The 17,726-nt window shown below is 51.2% G+C and overlaps 1 protein-coding gene across 1 annotated transcript in view; it reads right to left on the minus strand.

The window, feature by feature from the left end:
- Positions 1–1,508: 1,508 nt before the first annotated feature.
- Positions 1,509–17,726, minus strand: part of PMP22 (peripheral myelin protein 22) — a 32,133-nt gene continuing 15,915 nt past the window's right edge. Inside the window, exons 4-5 of the mRNA XM_066364921.1 lie at positions 11,942–12,082; positions 1,509–2,913 (exon numbers count right to left, since the gene is read on the minus strand). Coding sequence (XP_066221018.1) covers positions 2,750–2,913; positions 11,942–12,082 — 305 coding nt within the window. The 3' untranslated portion in view covers positions 1,509–2,749. The remainder of the gene's footprint in view (positions 2,914–11,941; positions 12,083–17,726) is intronic.

Below are 17,726 nucleotides of genomic sequence, written 5' to 3' on the forward strand. Positions count from 1 at the left end.
TCTAAGGTCGGAGGCTGTCATCCCTGGCTGTACGCTGTCATCACCGGCAGGGTTCTCTAACCCTCTCCAGACAGGGTGGGTCTGATGCCCACCACAGACACACAAGGCATCAGATCTCTGGGGTGGGCCCAGCATGGGGGACCCTAATGTGCAGCCTGGCGTTGAGATTTTCCGATCAATATCTCCCTCCCCCACACCTCCAGGATGACATTTCTGATAAACACTGGTTTGTAGAATCTTTTCTAACTACCATCACCATGCCAAGCATTTTACACCTGTTACCTCCTTTTAACCTCGACGAGATCAACACGGCGGCATTGACGTCTTCATCTTACAGATGAGGAAAAGGAATCTTAAGAGTTTAACTAGCACCTGACCAGGCGGTGGTGCAGTGGATAGAGCACCGGACTGGGATGCGGAGGACCCAGGTTCGAAACCCCAAGGCCACCAGCTTGAACGCAGGCTCATCTGGTTTGAGCAAGGTTCACCAGCTTGAGCCCAAGGTCACTGGCTTGAGCAAGGGGTCACTCGGTCTGCTGTAGTCCCCCAGTCAAGGCATATATGAGGGAGCCATCAATGGACAACTAAGGTACCACAACAAAGCATTGATGCTTCTCATCTCTCTCCCTTTCTGTCTGTCTGTCTCTCTCTCTCTCTCTATGTCACAAAAAAAAAAAAAAGTTTAAGTAGCGTATCCGACCTCATGCCGCTGGTAAGGGGCAGAGGACAGGCTCAAGCGCAGTGCGGCTGCCTAATTTATACGCTCTTCATTATAAAGCCGACGCTCTGCTTGCTTGCTTGAGCCTCTCACGGAGATGCGACCTTTCCGCGTTGAGAATGACATTATTTTCTCTCAACCTCTGGTGCCAAGTTCAACCTAGGTGCTCACTGAATATTGAAGAATATTAAATGCATCATGGCCTTGATGTAGGTCAGAGGTGCACGCTAAAAGGTCCAGGAGGTCAAAATATAAATGAGACACACAGTTCAGCAACTAGGAGCAGGATGACACCATCAGCCCTTTCCCTTCCCCAGGACGGCGCTAGGAGCTCAGCTGATGCCAGCCAACGTTGTATCCGCAAGTTCGGCCTCAGATCGCGATCGTGTACGTTCCGCTGTACCCTCCCTCCCTTCCTTCTGACCGTTAGGTCTGTGCAGTTCATACGAACACTCCCCATACGTGAGGTGAGTGCAGGAAGACTCCTGTGGTCCCCACGCCGGTCATCAGAGAACAGAGCACGAGAGAGGGTTGACTAAACGGACCCTCGCGTCCCTCCTGGTCCATCTATCAATACAATTCCCGTTTCAGCTGTGGTTCTCGGCCCTCTCCAACCAGTAGACATTTGCCCGGGCTTCCGGAAGGTTTGTACAAAAGCGAGATGCTTTTTTTGGTCCCTTCACACCAAACCTACACTTTCCGCTGGGGTTTTCCCCCCCCCCCCCTCCATGCCCACAGGTGTTTCACACTCACACCCAGGTCCCCCCCCAAAAAACCCGACAGAGATCAGTGAGTTACTCTGATGTTTATTTTAATGCATCTTAGTCCACACTGTTGGTATAAAATCAGAAAAAAAGCAAAGCGAGGGGGAAAACAAAAGAAGGTCTGGAGTCTTAGCATCAGAAGGCACCACATACACATCTACAGTTGGGGGCCAGTGCAAGTCATTGCCAGACAGTCCTTGGAGACAGAGGACAGGCTAGACCCCCGCTGAGCCCCAGGAACTCGGGGCTCCAGAGGGTCCAGAGACTTGTCCAGAACGCTCCGACCGCGAGAAAAGTGTGGGAGGGGTCGCCAGCGGTGCCTCTTGTGTATTTATTATAGTAATAAGAGCAGCCTCGCTAGTTAGAAAAGCAGTTATAAATTGTTTATATTACACAGAATTACTCAGGTCTCCCCATTCTCCTTTAGGGTGTAAAACGGTTAATTGAATTTCCAGTGAGTCGTTTAGACGATTAGTGATAACAAGGAATGGTAAATACATAGCACCATTTCATAGGTTTTCGGTTTTCTGTTGTTTTTGTTGTGTTTTATTTATTTATTTATTTTTTTGGTCACCAATTTCTCATCGAGATGTGTGGCCGGGACACTCACCCCTCAAGGGCAATCCCCCTCAGAGCCACAGCCGTGATTTCTGCCGAGGGCTCCAGTTTTTCAGGGTCTCGGCCACGCGTGCGTGCGGGAGTGTGGGCCGTGGTGTCTCTGGGAGGACACTAGGTCGCCCACAATAAGTGGGCTTTTTGGCCATTTGGGGTTTCTACCCACATTTTGGTTTTCTAAATGAGGTGGTGTGGGAGGGAGGTATCTTCTTTCAAATGAAAGGGAAGGGGGTGAGATGGAGTTATTTTCTTTCTGGGAAAAATCAAGAATAATGAAAAACAAAAACAAAACAAAACAAAAATACTGAGCGTGGTTATAAGATTAGGATGTCAAAGTTCCTTAGCTACTTCTTTAAGGTTTCAACACAAGGCTGATGGTCAACATATAAAGCAAACAATACTATGTACATATATGTAAAAAGTGTTATAAATAGGTTTTATAAACCGTAGATATTATATACATCTTCGATCAACACGGACCCCTCCCCCCACCCCCCTACTGCTTTCTGCTTGGTTTGGTTTGAGTTTGGGTTTTTTGGCTAGCTATTTTTTTTTGGTGGTGTTTTTGTTTGTTTGTTTGTGTGTCTGTCTTGGGTTTCCTTCCTCCCTTCCCCGTGTGCGCTCAGAGCCGCGGACAGACTGTCCGGGCGCCTCATTCGCGCTTCCGCAGGATCACGTAGATGACGCCGCTGAGAAGGGCCAGGGGGAAGGCCACCCAGGCCAGGATGTAGGCGAAGCCGTAGGAGTAGTCCGAGTTGAGGTGCCACTCCGGGTGTCTCACCGTGTAGATGGCCGCCGCGCTCATCACACACAGACCTGGGGAGAGGGGGACACGCGCAGTGAGCGGGGGATCGCCGTGGGGACCCCTCTCCGCCACCCCCAGGCGGGACCCCGGACAGCCGCCCGCACCTCTCGCTGCTCCTGACTATGCACGCAAGCACATGCGCACGCACACGCGCAGACACGCACACGCGCACGCACAGACACGCACACGCGCACGCACACGCGCACGCACGCACGCACACGCGCACGCACAGACACGCACGCGCACGCACGCACGCGCACGCAGGCCACCGCACGGGCTGCAGGGGGCAGGCATGCAGTGTGAGAGCACACGGGGCTCTAGAAGGATCTGCAGCCAGGTCCAGAGGCGAGAGGAGGAGGCCTGCAGATACAGGACCATGGAAGGCGGTCTGCACACCGCGTCCCATCTGTGCGACCCCGGCCATCGTCCTTGTCAGCTTTGCTTGTTTTTCATTGATTTGTGAGAGGAAGGGAGAGAGAAAGGAAGAAGGAGAGAGGAGGAAGAGAGAGAGAGGAAAGAAGAAAGAGGAAGAAGGAGAGAGGAGGAAGAGAGAGAGAGGAAAGAAGAAAGAGGAAGAACGAGAGAGGAGGAAGAGAGAGGAAGGGAGAGAGAGGAAGGGAGAGAAAGGAAGAAGGAGAGAGGAGGAAGAGAGAGAGAGAGAGAAAGGAAGAAGGAGGGAGGAGGAAGAGAGGAAGGAAGAGAGAGAGGAAAGAAGAAAGAGGAAGAACGAGAGAGGAGGAAGAGAGAGGAAGGGAGAGAGAGGAAGGGAGAGAAAGGAAGGAGAGAGGAGGAAGAGAGAGAGAGAGAGAGAAAGGAAGAAGGAGGGAGGAGGAAGAGAGAGAGGAAAGAAGAAAGAGGAAGAAGGAGAGAGGAGGAAGAGAGAAGGAGGGAGGGAGAGGAGAGAAGCATCAACTCTTTCACGTAGCTGTTCCATTTGGTCGTGTACTCACTGATTGCTGCTCATGCATGCCTGAGTAGGGGTCAAACGCACGACTTCTGACATGCCAGGACAACTTGATTCACTGAGCCACCCAGCCACGGGTCTTTATCATCTTTTCTGCCCTATTTCTCTTGCTCTGTCACCAACTTCCAGCAGGCACAAGGTCGCCAAGAGAATTTGGGTTGCAAGATACACCTGCCTATCTCTTTCCAAGGATGGCCGGGTGTGGGAGCTGCAGACCTGTGGAGCACTCTACCAACGAGAAGGGTGTTATCTGGAGAGCCCGTGAATGTGAAATGACACTTTGCCATTCTGTGAGTCACGTCACGGACACACCATTGGGCCCCTGGCGGAACACGGGCAGAACCCCGTGCTAACCCTCTTAGCAGGACGGCCTGCCATGTAAGAGACAAAACATGCCACGCCTGTGGGCACGGCTGGGCAGACAGAGAGATCTCCGGGGATGACGGGGTGAGGAGGAAACCAGGAGGGCGGACAGGACAGGAGAGGGACACACAGCCACAGAGGGAGGAGATGACCCGGGCAAGCTCACTGCCCCAGGTCCCTTTCCCCAGTTCTCGGTGCCTCCGAGGTTGGACTGGGAGCCAAAAGAAGGCTGAGACGACAGCACGTACCCTGGCAGAAGAGCGGGCCACCCTTCCTTGCCCGCCAACGCAGCCCTTTGGTGCGGGAAGGAGAAGAACAGCCTCCACCTTGGTCCTCACGGAGCCGGCAAGTTCCAGCGTGACAGTCCCAGCCCACCACGACAGTCAGCATCCCCTGCAGGGAGGGGTCTGCGCCGTCAGCACGCCAGGCTGCAGCCGCACAAAGCGGCTCTGTTTCCTCCTGAAAGCAGGGTCTTTGAAAGGCTCTGAGTGAGTCCATTATGAACCCAGCAGGCCGTGTGGGATTCCTGTGGTTCCAAAGCTCCCCATGCACTGGGCCGCCCACACCTAACCTCACTGCTATTTGTCGGGACACTGCAACTTTGTCTGAATAAAGTGCAGAATGGGGACTAGGTCACATTCGCCACCCTGATAAGACCGTCCTTCTGCATGTCAGAAGAACAGAAAACTCCCACTGAACTGGCCCCCGTTGAGAAAGCCACACAACAGTCTCAGAGCGACGGTGGGACCAGATCCAGGACCCCGCCACCTACTGCGGGCTGGGAGACACCCAAGACCTCTGTCTGTGTCAGAGGGGCCACCACAGCCGGCCGGTTTCTGTTTGAGAAAACACAGTGTTGATCTACTGGGAACACACTCCGTTTGCCTTGAGATCCACGATCCTCCGTGATCTTCACCTACGACTCCAGGGCTCACCTCTCCAAAGTGCTAAGTCCTGTCTCAAAGAGATACTGAAGTTGTCTCTTGGGCTAGAGCGCAGCTACCTAAGGAGGGCGGGGCTACAGCAAGAGAGGAGAGAAGCAGGACCCAAGGAGAGAGGGAGGGATGAACAGCATGCTAAAAGGCTGGGACAATGCTTATTGTTCCCGCTGAGCTTCCGAATGGGGTGTGGGCCTAACCAGCGCTGGCAAGAACAAGGCCCCTGTAGCCTTGGAGACCAGCTGTGCCCAGATCTCACTGGCAAAAAAAATGCCAAAGAGAAAACATCCTGTCCACGACCAGGAGGGAGAGAGAGGGGCAGGACACAACACATGTGCGATGACTAATTAGCACCGCATTAAAGCTTAATTTATGACATGTCCCCTCCTGGAACCTCAGGAGTCAAGGAATGTAGCTTTTGCTTCAAAGAGCAATTGGCTTACTTACAAAGCCAAAGACACGTTACACGCTTTATCATGGTTGTTCTCAGGGGACCGAAGTCTTAGGGAAATGCGAGATTATAAGGCTGTCTCTTGGGAAATGCCATAGACGCACCCTGGAACCTGGAGAAGTTAATGTCCTAAAATAGTCCCTAAAAGTCAAACATTGCTTCTCACAAGTGAACTGTGACTCCCTTTCTCAGCAACCAGCAAGTGAAAATGCATTGATGAAGGTTCCCCGTGATGAAGGTTCCCCGTGACAAAGGTTCCCCGTGATAAAGGTTCCCTGTAATGAAGGTTCCCCATGAAGAAGGTTGGTGAAGCCACTGGCAGGGACCCTGCTTTTCCCACTGGGGAGCAGTCTGTGTTTTAGCAGCGACAGGGATGCCCTGAGGGTCTGTGCTTTGCAGTGACAAGAGACACCTTGAGAGGGGCCTGCTTCTGGGAGTGTAGGTCATCCTTGAGTGGAAGGACACAGACCCTTCCAGATAACACAAAAGTACCAGGCATTCAAGAGTTCGCAAGAGTTTCCACCCATTTCGGGATGGCCGAGTCTGAAACAGCTCCCAGAAAATCCTCCCTAAACCCTGGAGAAGAGGAGACCTCAAGACCCTTTAACAATGACAGCAACTGCAGAGGACTGAGGTAGAGCCCAGAACTTTCGGAAGGGAGCGAGGAAGGTGCCGGAGGCAAAGGAAGAAATGGTGGGGATCCTCAAACTTCCTTACCTCTATTCTGTTGGGCTCCACAAACCCGTAGCGAGGACCCACTGTGTGCAGGCGCCATCCTGGGTGCTGAGAGCACCCAGATGAACGAGGCCAGAGCCCCGCCTTCAGGGGTCAGCGGAAACGTCCAATACCGTAGGATGTGAGAAGAGAGGGAGAGAGGAGTGCACTCCATGCCCCGAGAGCACGGTGGGCACTGGGTCCAAACCAGGGGCCTGGAGAAGTCTGGCGGCAGAGACGGGGCCGGCCTGGGACCAAAGGGTGCGTCCGAGTTGGCCAGGCGGAGAGAGGAGGGAAGGGAGCCCAGGGAAGGAGGAAGACCGGAGCGAGGCAAGGGACACTGAGTGTCCCCGCAGTGCAAGGAGAGCCCGCCTCGGCCGGGAGAGGGGCCGGAGCGGCGGGCTGAGGAAGCCGTGGTGGGGAGCCCATCCTCAGCGGAGGAGAAAGCAGGGTCAGAGGTGTGTTTCAGGAGATCAGCCCCACAGCAGTGTGGGAAACGGCTTTCGGGGAGGGGACAAGAGAGGGGACAGCAGGGTGCATGTGCTGGCTTCTGCAGGGCTGCAGCGGCGTCAGTGAGGACGAGAAGAGAAATGGACGCATCTACGTAGGATGGCGCCCACCGGCTGGCCTTGGTGGTGCCTCGGACAGGGGAGGAGGGGGAGGGGACCCTGGCAGGCCTGTCCAGTGGGTTAACTGGGGTCGCTAGGAAACAGTAACGGCTTGGAAGCCTAGAGAATAAACAGTTTCAAGTAGTGAACAGTCAACAGTGTTGAAAGGAGTTGTGGGTGAATTCTGCAAAAGGTTTAAAGGTGGAGACCTCGGTAACCTTTTTGCAAAAGAAGTTCATTGGAACAGAGGCCAGAGTGCGGTCGGCCAGAAAGTGGACGTCAAGCGGGACCCCCGAGCCGGTCAGCAGAAGGTGCCTCCGTGGCGTGGGTCTGATGAGTGAGAGCGTGCCTTTTCCTCGCCCCACCTCAGCCTGAGGGTGGCAAGCTGGGGCAGGAAGAGGCTGGGAGGGCCAACGCTCTGAAGGCACTGGCCTCCACGTCCGAGCTGCACCAAGCCTTCTCTGTGCTGCCGGCCCCGCGTCCATTCCAGCACCCAAGGGACCCCGGCAGCCTGGAAAGTCACCCACAGCGTTCTAGATTCTGCTCTGGGCACGGCCTGGGCAACATCCGGAACGCCTCTCTCGGAAGGAGAGGTTTCTAAACGGGGCATCCATCGGTCTTTGAACAGAGGGAGGCCACCAGGCTTTGCTTCGCTTCCCAACGTATTGTGCCCTCACGCCCTTTCTCTACCACATCTGCATCAGTCTGTCTGGCAGAAGAAATGAAACAAATGGGAAAAAGAGAATCTCCCTCGGGAGACAGTAAACAGTAACGACACATGTGACTCGAGTCTGACTCCGCCCACGGGACACAGTGATGCTGTCATCCAACCACTAGGTGACCCGGGGCCTTCTGTTATGCGCAGGCTCAGAGCTAGCTCACTGCTGGGTGCAAGAGGTGAAATAGAGGAAAACGTGCCTCTCTTTCAGGCCCATATCTTCATGAATTTCTTCAGGTTTTCCCACCCAGTGTGACCCAGCCCGACAGAGTTAGGGGTAAGGGTAGCTACTGTCTGGGGACAGATGTCTCCGGGCTCTGAAAATAAGAATGACACCAGAACCCAGATACAGGATCGGGACGGCCCTTCTCTAAGAAGGGGGCTCAGAAGAACCAATGGCTCGTGACTAGGATGAGCGTCTGTGGAGAAATGTCCTAGAAGACCTTCAGTGGGATGAGGGGCAGTGGAACGGCCACCCCGGTGGCTCCCGACCTTGCACGAACCTCAGAGCAGCCCCACCCAAGAGCTCTTAAGTAGGACACCCCAGGGATGAAGTCTGAGCACCGGGCATTTTTTTTAAAAAGCACCCCGTCTTACAGGGTCGTCTGACATGCAGCTAAGATGGAAAAGCACTCAACTAGAGGATGACACTTAGGAGGCAGCCAGCCTAAGTCATGTGCAGCCCAGGAAAGCTCGTTCCTCAGCGGGAGACCGGTGGCTCATTGTGAAAGGGGAGGAGCCTGATGCAGCCCAGCAGGCGGACCTGTAGCCCCGTGCAGAGCCGGGTCCGGACGGAGGAAGGCAGAGACCGCTCCTAAATACCTAGTCAGCTCCGCAAGCCCCACCCCCTGGCCTTGCACCGGCCTGTCCTGTCCCTCGGGTGTAAGGTCTGTAAAGATCACAGCCAGGCCCTCCAGAAAGAAGCTATGCAGACATCATCCAACCTGCAACTGTCACCAGAGAGACTCGGCGAAGATCCTGGTGCCTTCCACCTCAAATGCCTCAGGCTTTCAGGACGCACCTGCCCTGCCCGGACCTTGTCTATTGTGGCAGGAACACTCTTAAGATTGTACATCCCATGATGGTGGGGCTGCTTTCTTTCTTTTTCCTTCCTCCCTCCCTCCCTCTGTTCCTTCCCTCTTCTTGTTGTGTGTGTGTGTGTGTTAGTTTTCTGATTGGTTCGTCAGGATTAAGCTGTGAGTTCTCAGGGCTGGCCCCACTTCTCAACTCCAACAAACCTTCCCCTCCTTTCCTCTGTGGTCACCGACTTCTCCCTGGGTTGTGAGCTGGGAAACACACAGGACCCGGCCGATTTAGAACTGTCAGGCATTAAGAGTCAGGCAACCTCTGAGTCAGATCCTTCCATCTTTTTCGTGCTGAGTTTTAACGGGGAGACTCTACAGCAAGGTCAAATGCAGCCCTCCAGGGACCTGAGCGTCCCCGAAGACCGCCGTTCGGATCCCGCTGGACTGGGGAGTTCGCGGGTTAAGAACAGAAAACTCTTAGGACCTAACAAATGGCAACTGTCGTGCTGGCTCGCCAGCTCCCACGCGAGATAAGGTCCCCTCCCAGGGCGGGCGGCGACGCCGACCCAGTGGTAAGGGGCCCGTGGGCCTCGTGAGAGGCGAGCGGCCAGATCTGCGGAGGATCAAGGAGGGGCAGCCCTACGTGCTTCTCCAGCTCGGTGGTGTTCACGGCCGAGTTCCAGAAGGCCCCACCGAGCTCCGAGGAGAAGTGAGTGTGGCCAGTAACCACGCTTCGTAAGATCAGGCAAATCTAAACACACAGAGTATTTTGCTGGGCTGAATACTCGGACACACAGGGCAGCCTCGGCATTTCATCTGCAGCTGACTTGACGGTGCTTGTCTCTGGACCTCGGGTTTTGACCTAACACGATGCTGTTAATGGGGCATCGTTGTTACAGAGTTTAAAGCTGAACTATCTCAGCGGGGGGGGGGGGGGGGGGGGGGGTGCAGAGGAAAAGTGCTGTCCGCTCGGAGAAGCCCCTTCAACAGCGACAGCTTTTCCGAGCCCAGTATTTGCGGTTTAATCCGTCCTCACGGCGCAGGCACTTGCGAGCCAGCCACCGAAGTGTGGGACTCGGGAATAATGTACAATGCGAGTCTGCACTGACGTCCATTCAATAAAATAAGAATCATAGGACCAAAAGCTGAGTGTCTACCTTGGATGTTGTGTTCCTTAAAGATTTTTGGTGTAGTCTGTGTCTCTGACTATAAAAATGGTACCAAACTGTCCTCAGTCCCTGTGCTACAAGAAGTGTAAACACTCACTCTCCTAGCAGGGTGGCCTTGCACACTCAGTGTATTCTCTGCCGGCGGCAGCTTATTTATCAGTAAAGTAACAACCTTGTCTAGATCAAATAGAAACATTTTATGAGACTTCTGCTTCGGAAGACTATATTACTTGAGCATACATCCATTGATACAGTGGATGAGATCACCATTTGAATTTATATCACATTCAAATGCGGTGAGCCAAAGCAATGCCAGCATACATTCTAGTTTTATGTATAACTTCCGGAAATTTGAGTGAATAACGGTGACTCCGCCTCTAATATACCTAGAAACGGCCTTCACTGAATCCTTAGTAACTCAGCCCAGCTGGTGACAACCCAGGAGCTTGGTCTGGTGTAGTAAAACTGTGGAAGTAGAAAAGCACTGTTTGTTTATGAAATCCTGAAACTGTATATATTGAAACGTTATATTTAAGCATGCAATGAGAAGTGGATCTCCAGGTTACTTCCTTTTTTCCTGGAAAGGATAAATACATCTCTGGCTTCTAAAAAAAAATCAGCAACATTCAACTTCAGGCTGTGTCTTACCGTACAGCTCTATGCAAGCCATTAGATGCACTTATCTGCTCATCCATCAAGGGCACATGGACCGTTTTCAACCCTCACATGACTGCTCCCGAGCACAAGGGGGTGACTCAGCACTAGTGACACTCTGACAAGCACTTAAAACAAGAGATGCTAGTGTGACCAGATGGTGGTGCACTGGCTAGAGCATCAACCTGGGATAGAGGATTGAAACCCCAGGGTCACCAGCTGGAGCGCAAGCTCATCTGTCTTGAGCATGGGGTTGCTGGCTTGAGTGTGGGCTCTTTGACACGATCCTATGGTCACTGGCTTGAACCCAAAGGTTGCTGGCTTCAAGCCCAAGGTTGCTGGCTTGAACAAGGGGTCACTGACTCAGCTGGAGCCCCCCCCCCCATCAAGGAACATATGAGAAGTAATCAATGAATAACTAAGGTGACACAACTATGAGCTGATGCTTCTCCTCTCTCTCCCTTCTTGTCTGTCTCTGTCCCTCTCGCTCCTTCTCTGCCTCTGTCTCTTTTTAGCAAGAGATGTTCTGCCATTCGCCTGCTCAGTCAGAACGCAGAACATCGCACGGTGCCCAGCTGTGCTCTGGCCCGTAGGGAGTTCGCCATTCATTAACCTGGGCTACAGAATCCACCACCACATTTGCCTCTTACGTCTCGACAACGTCCTGCTGACTCAGTGAGCCGGCAGTCTACGGACAAAAGGACAAGAAGTAGGACGCGGTCAAACTCTAGAGAGGGGACGGGGAGGTGTCGCCCTCTGCAGCAGAAGTTTCGAGGGCTCTGCACACCATACATCTGGACAGCCTGTGGGGGGGGGGGCAGTTTGGGAAGGAGATAAAGACCTCCTGGTGTGTCGGCAGGGTCCCAGAGTTGGAAAAGATGGCAAGTTTCACCACGGTGTCAAAATGGAGACACCTGCAAGTGACAACAGTAAGTCAAAGCCCCGCGGAACCGAGGAGAGGGGGCAGAGGGGAGTGAGAGCTTGTGAGTGTGGTTTCATCAGGTCGGCGCCACTTTCTGTGCCGGGGCTGGAATGGCTCCGTGGGGACCTAACACAATCTGTGCGAATCCACCCTCAGGACTGGCCTCTGCCACACTGCACCCTCAGCGCTCAGGGCGGATGTTGTGCCCAGACTGCAGCGTCCTTCCCGGCGAAGGCTCTGGGTTTGGTTAGGGACCTTCCTTCCAGAGCCCCTGGTCCTACTTCCTGTGCACGGCATTCCACGAAGAAGGGGCACTTCCCGAATTCTAAGGTATACACACACGCGTGCGTGTGCACACAGACACGCGCACACGCACACACACACACACACACACACACACCTGTCCTTCAGGAAAACCGTCCAGCGGGCAGACTCGGGAAAATCAGTCATTCCGGGCCACGTCCCTCTAGCACTGACCGCCCCACAGCCGCGGACGGCGGTGTCCCCACTCACCGGCCAGGATCTGGAAGAAGCCCGTGAGGTAAAAGCGGCCCCCCTTGGTGAGTGTGAAGAGCTGGCAGAAGAACAGGAACAGGGACAGGACGCTGAAGATGATGGACAGGATCATGGTGGCCTGGACGGACTGCAGCCATTCTGGAGGGAGAGACGCCGCGTGAGGGCCGGCACCCCAAACGTACCCCTTACACCAGGGGTCCCCAAACCCTTTACCCAGGGGCCAGTTCACTGTCCCTCAGACCGCTGGAGGGCCGGACTATAAAATAAACTATGAACAAATCCCTATGCACACTGCACATATCTTATTTTAAAGTAAAAAAACGAAACGGGAACAAATACAATATTTAAAATAAAGAACAGGTAAATGTAAATCAACAAACTGACCAGTATTTCAATGGGAACTATGGGCCTGCTTTTGGCTAATGAGATGGTCAATGTGCTCCTCTCACTGACCACCAATGAAAGAGGTGCCCCTTCCGGAAGTGCGGAGGGAGCCGGATAAATGGCCTCGGGGCCGCATGCGGCCTGCGGGCCGTAGTTTGGGGACCCCTGCCTCACACAGACGGGTATGTGTGGAAGAGGGCCTGAGCCCTGCCCCTGCCTTCTCTGGCCTTGCCCTCGGAGGTGTTTAAAGGGCGTATTGGAATGCCCGTAGTACAAGAATAGTTTAAAACCGCTGTTCAACATATCAGTGTCCCCCAAAGACAGACAGGGGACAGATGGGAATAAGAAAATGGTAAAAAATAAATAAATAAATAAATAAAAATAAAAAGGAAGAAGGTGCTAATGGAGAAGAGCCATGGAAACCCGTTTCCTCAGCCAAGTCCGTCTTTCCTTGGTCCGTCCTGATCCTCATCTTTGCATTCCAGCAAGGGGGGGGGGGGGGCACAGCCTGGGTCCAGCGCTCCCGAGGGAGCCCGGCGCGTCCGCCTGGGAGAGCTGCGTGGGGCCTTGCCCACCCGCCGGCCACGCCCTTTCTCGGACACTGCTCTCCACGGGGAAGAGCAGCTGCAGGGGCCACAGGCCTTCACCCTCTGCGCTCGGGGTCGGGCGGGGGTGTCATGGAAAAACCACACAGGCGCTTAACGCAGCCTTCCAAGCGACGGCCTGGGGATGGTTTACAATCGCCACCCAATAAAATGAGCCTGGTTTGAGTGACACGTAGGGGGCTCGTGGCAGAATTTTATAAGGTGCTGGTTAGCCCCGGCCGGATGGCTCAGTTGGTTCGAGCATCGCCCTGAAGCACAGAGGTTGCTGGTTCGATCCCGGGTCAGGACACAGAGAAGAACCGGTTGATTTCCTCTCTCTCTCTCTCTAAAATCAATCAATAAATTAAAAGTTTTAAAAAATAATAACAAATAAAGGTGCTGGTTAAACATTACAAGAGCCTCACGTAAGATTTTCCAGAAGCATTTTAGACTCGGAAGAAAACATGAAAGATCAACCAATTCACCTCCCTTATACGGAAAGAGATTTCCCGGGATGTTTGGATGAACCCAGTTGGCACGGCCGAACCCGGGGCCCTCGGTTCCTATTCAGTGTACTTTTCACTATGACAGGACACATGCTTTTCAAAATGTTTTTCAACTTCTTTGTCAATTAAGGTAAGAAGCTGATGTCTAACAGGTGCTGAGCCACGCCGGCTGCATTTTTATATATTCCTAATCAGATGTGTTTGTCGCTATCCAGCCTCGTGGTTCTCCTGGAAGGACAGTCTGCAATAAAGCTAATGTTGCCATTAATATTGTTTTAAAAAAAAATTATCCATCACTCTAGTAGGAGAAGCTGGAAGCAAGCCCACAAATCCACAACGAAGGCCGACAGCAACTTGGCTTTGCAGGGGGTCCCCTCAGTGTGCACCTGCAAACACAGGGGGTCCCCTCGGCGTGCACCTGCAGACACAGGGGGTCCCCTCGGCGTGCACCTGCAGACACGGGAGTCCCCTTGGCGCGCACCTGCAGACACAGGGGTCCCCTCGGCGTGCACCTGCAGACGCGGGGGTCCCCTCGGCGTGCACCTGCAGACACGGGGGTCCCCTCAGCGTGCACCTGCAGACACAGGGGTCCCCTCGGCGCGCACCTGCAAAGGGACAGCAGTGGGTGCAGGTGATGTCCGGGAGTCTCCTCTCCTGTTCAGAGACCTTAACTTCGTCTTTACCCTCCACTGTCATTCACAACAGGAACTTTTACCAGATCTCATTTTCAGAGAAAACTCCAACTCTCACACGTTCCATCTACATGAATAGGGCACATCCCTCAGCTGCTTCAAGTAACCAAATCCTTTTCCAAAACTCAGCTTACCAATAATTTAAACCTTAGTTCCCACTCATGACCCCTGAGGCATTCTGCCAAGAGTTGTTTCTCAGATCAGATCAGAATGAGGGGATTAAGGAAGTTTCCACTCAGTGAGCATTTGCTGAGCACCCACTGTTTGAGCCAGGCCCCTTTCGGCGGATTCTGGGGCTATCAAGTTGAAGAAGAACATTTTCCGCCACAGGCTCCATAAATAAAGCACACACATGAAGGTAGTGAGTCCGATTCTATCAACAACCTCAATATGCGTGATTGGACTCAAATCACTCGTGATACGATTTAGGGTTTCATCCTGAACTACATAATTCTTATCTATATAGTCTTACATAAGAGATGCACCTAAAGCAAACAAGTCAAAAATCAAAGATTTTAAAAAGAAGCCACCAGGTGAAAGGAAAGGAAACGGAAGGAAAGCAGATATAGTAACAATAGTTTCAGACAAAAAAATTTAAATAGGAAAGAAGTAGCCAAAGAGGGATAGTTCATAATGAGGAAAGATGCAGTTGACCGTGAAAAAAGTCAGTCAGAAACCTTTATGCATGTAACAAGGCCAGGGAAAGAGCAAAAAGCCAAAAGTAGTTTAAGTGTGAGAAGACACTCAAATAAAGGTACACTCCCAGTGAAGAGTGGACCATATCTCCCTCAGAACAGGTAACTCAAATAAATCAAATATACAGTAGAATATAGATTATTTATATAACGAATCAACCAACCCAATTTGATAGGTATATAGAAAATTTGTCTCCATATCACAAGGAGTATAAATTATTTTCAAATATGCATGGGGTAGTCTTACAGACCGTGTTCTCAACAAATCTGAAATAAAACAGACATAAGACAGGCACAACAAAAAGCAAACAAGAAGTAGAAATTAAAAACAAGCTAGCCAAAAATAAACTCAGAAATTTAAAAATAGTATTCCAGATAATCCCTTGGATAAAGGAACCAAGATGAGAAGTAAAAAATTCTCCAGCAGGAACAATACTGAGCATTCTGCACAGCAATCCGGTGGGCTGTGGCCACGCAGTGCTCAGAGAAATGTGTGTACCCATAGAGCACTTGCTAGAAAGCATAGAAAAAAATGAACTAAACTCAGAAAAACGTTAAATCCATAATTAACTGACTTCGTACTAACGAAAGCAGAGATTAATGAAATAGAAAAATATGACAAAAATATAGTTAATTAAAGAATCTGGATTTTTTTTTTTTTTGGAGGGGGAAGGAGAAATCAACAAAGTAGATAAATTTTATTAAAGTACATAAGAGAAGGGCTCAAGAAACAGAAACATACTGTGCTTCCAGATAGAAACTCTCAAAGTTGGAAAGATGTCACTTTTCTTCAAAGTAATCTACAAATTCCACGTTATCCTAATTAACATCTCAGCTAAATGTTGACAAAATGTTCCAAAGATTCATCTTAAAACAATAAAAATAAAGAAACATAATGAGCAAGAATAGCCAAGAATGATTTTGAGCCGAACACAACAGCAAAGAACAAAAACAGACTCATAAACCAACAAAACCCATGAGTCCGGACACCACACACCCGATGTCAGATACAGAGATAGACACAGCTCATATTTTCATGATTAAGTTTCAGCAACTCAAACAGTGTGGTATTAATCATGAAAGAAAAATAAAACAAGAGACAGAACAAAGACGGTGGAAGCACACACGTGAATTCAGCGCACAATAAACACGGCATAGAAATCAGTCGGGAAAGAGTGTGACACAGATAAGTGGTGCTGTGATCTGTTTGTCAAAAATAAAAATTAGCTCTCTACCTCCCACCATTCACAAAGTTCAATTCCAGACGCATCGAACAGCCACATGTAGAATTTAAAAGCCATATAGACATGTGATTCACAAAGGAGAAATCTGAGCAGCCAGCAAACGTACTGGAAGGTACTCGACCCACTAATAACCAGGAAAATGCAAGTAAAATTCACGAGGAATGTGATATCAATGTTGATCCATCAACTTGTCAAAAATACCAAAATGATTGAAATGAACAGAATATGTATGTGATAAATACCTCCCCATACAATGTTCACAGGAATGATGATATAATCATCCCTTTGTGACCAGCAATTTGGCAAAATATATTTAAAAATTTTAATGCCTATAACACGACTGCACAATTTGATCACTATATTCTGGATAAATACACATAAATTCAAAGAGAAATGAATACGGTTGTTCATTGTAACACCATTCTTATGGGTGAAAACAGATTAGGGTATATCCCCTACAATGGTTCAAAACTCATGAGTTAGAAAATGAACCACTTTTGAAAGATCTCCAAGACAATGAAAAGACCAGAGTATACACACCACAGGAAGTCAATATGTAAATACACACCAAAAAACGATATGTGTAGAGAGATATACACATGCAAGCATGTGTGTGTGTGTGTGTGTTCATTGAAAAAAAGAGCCAATAATGTGTTAGCTAAACTAATACCAATGGTTCACCCCTAGGAACTGGGGCTGGAATGAAGAGGTTGGTTCAGGAGGCCTGTTTCACTTGCTCTGTATAATTTGGTTTATTTTTAACAAGGAGGATATTTTCACATCATATGTAAACAATTAAAAGATTATAAGGTAAAGAAGACACGGCGGTCAGTCATAAGTTAAGGATTCCAAAACTCGAAGAGCTACCGGAATCCTGGGACAGGACTGAGGTCCAGGGGCTTTTTTCTTTCCCTGCCTGCTGTCCGTCCGGAAGCTATACAGGGGCGGGGGGGGGGGGGGGGCGAACAGAGCTGGCCAGAAGGAAGCAGCTGCCCGTCTGGCCCCCCAGGCTGGCTGGAGATGGAAAGGGGGCCGTGGGTATCAACTGCTCCGAAGGGAAGCTCAGGATCCCGTGGGGAGATCCTGAGGGTCGGAGGACACTGCTCCAGAGCTGGGGTCATTCATCGGCACTGGGCTCACCCAAGGGTGGGCAGTGACCAGGAGGAGCCGTCACACCCTGCGCCCTACCTGGAACAGGCCGGGGTGGCTTTGCTCCCTAGCTCAGCTGACCACCTTTCTAACCCGGTACTTAATCTCTGCTGGTCTTATTGAAATGGAGGGTGTTGAGGGGAAACAGCATTTACAGACTGTTCCAGGGTACGGCTTTTATTTGGGGGGGGGACACCTCTACGTGGGCCACCAAGCGATGGAATAATGGCGACCGCAGTGTTTACCTATGCTGCACGTATTATTAGGACACCATCCTGAACTCCGAAAAGCATTTTGGTGCAGCTTTTATAGCCCTTTCTATTTTAATCGTCCGCAGAGGGGTGGGCGGGCGACGCACCTGTGAAGATTCGGATCGTAGATGGTTTAGGCTCGGCGGCTCACGTGGTCCCCACCGCGGGCCCCTGAACTTGGCCGTTGGAGCACGCAATTGCCTCAGTCAAGACGTGAGTGATAAAGACGTACATTACAAAATCAGCTGGCTGGCCAGCTTCGGTCTAATTTGCCAAC

The sequence above is a fragment of the Saccopteryx leptura genome, chromosome 2 (assembly GCF_036850995.1).
Source record: "Saccopteryx leptura isolate mSacLep1 chromosome 2, mSacLep1_pri_phased_curated, whole genome shotgun sequence".
NCBI classification, from domain to species: Eukaryota; Metazoa; Chordata; class Mammalia; order Chiroptera; family Emballonuridae; genus Saccopteryx; species Saccopteryx leptura.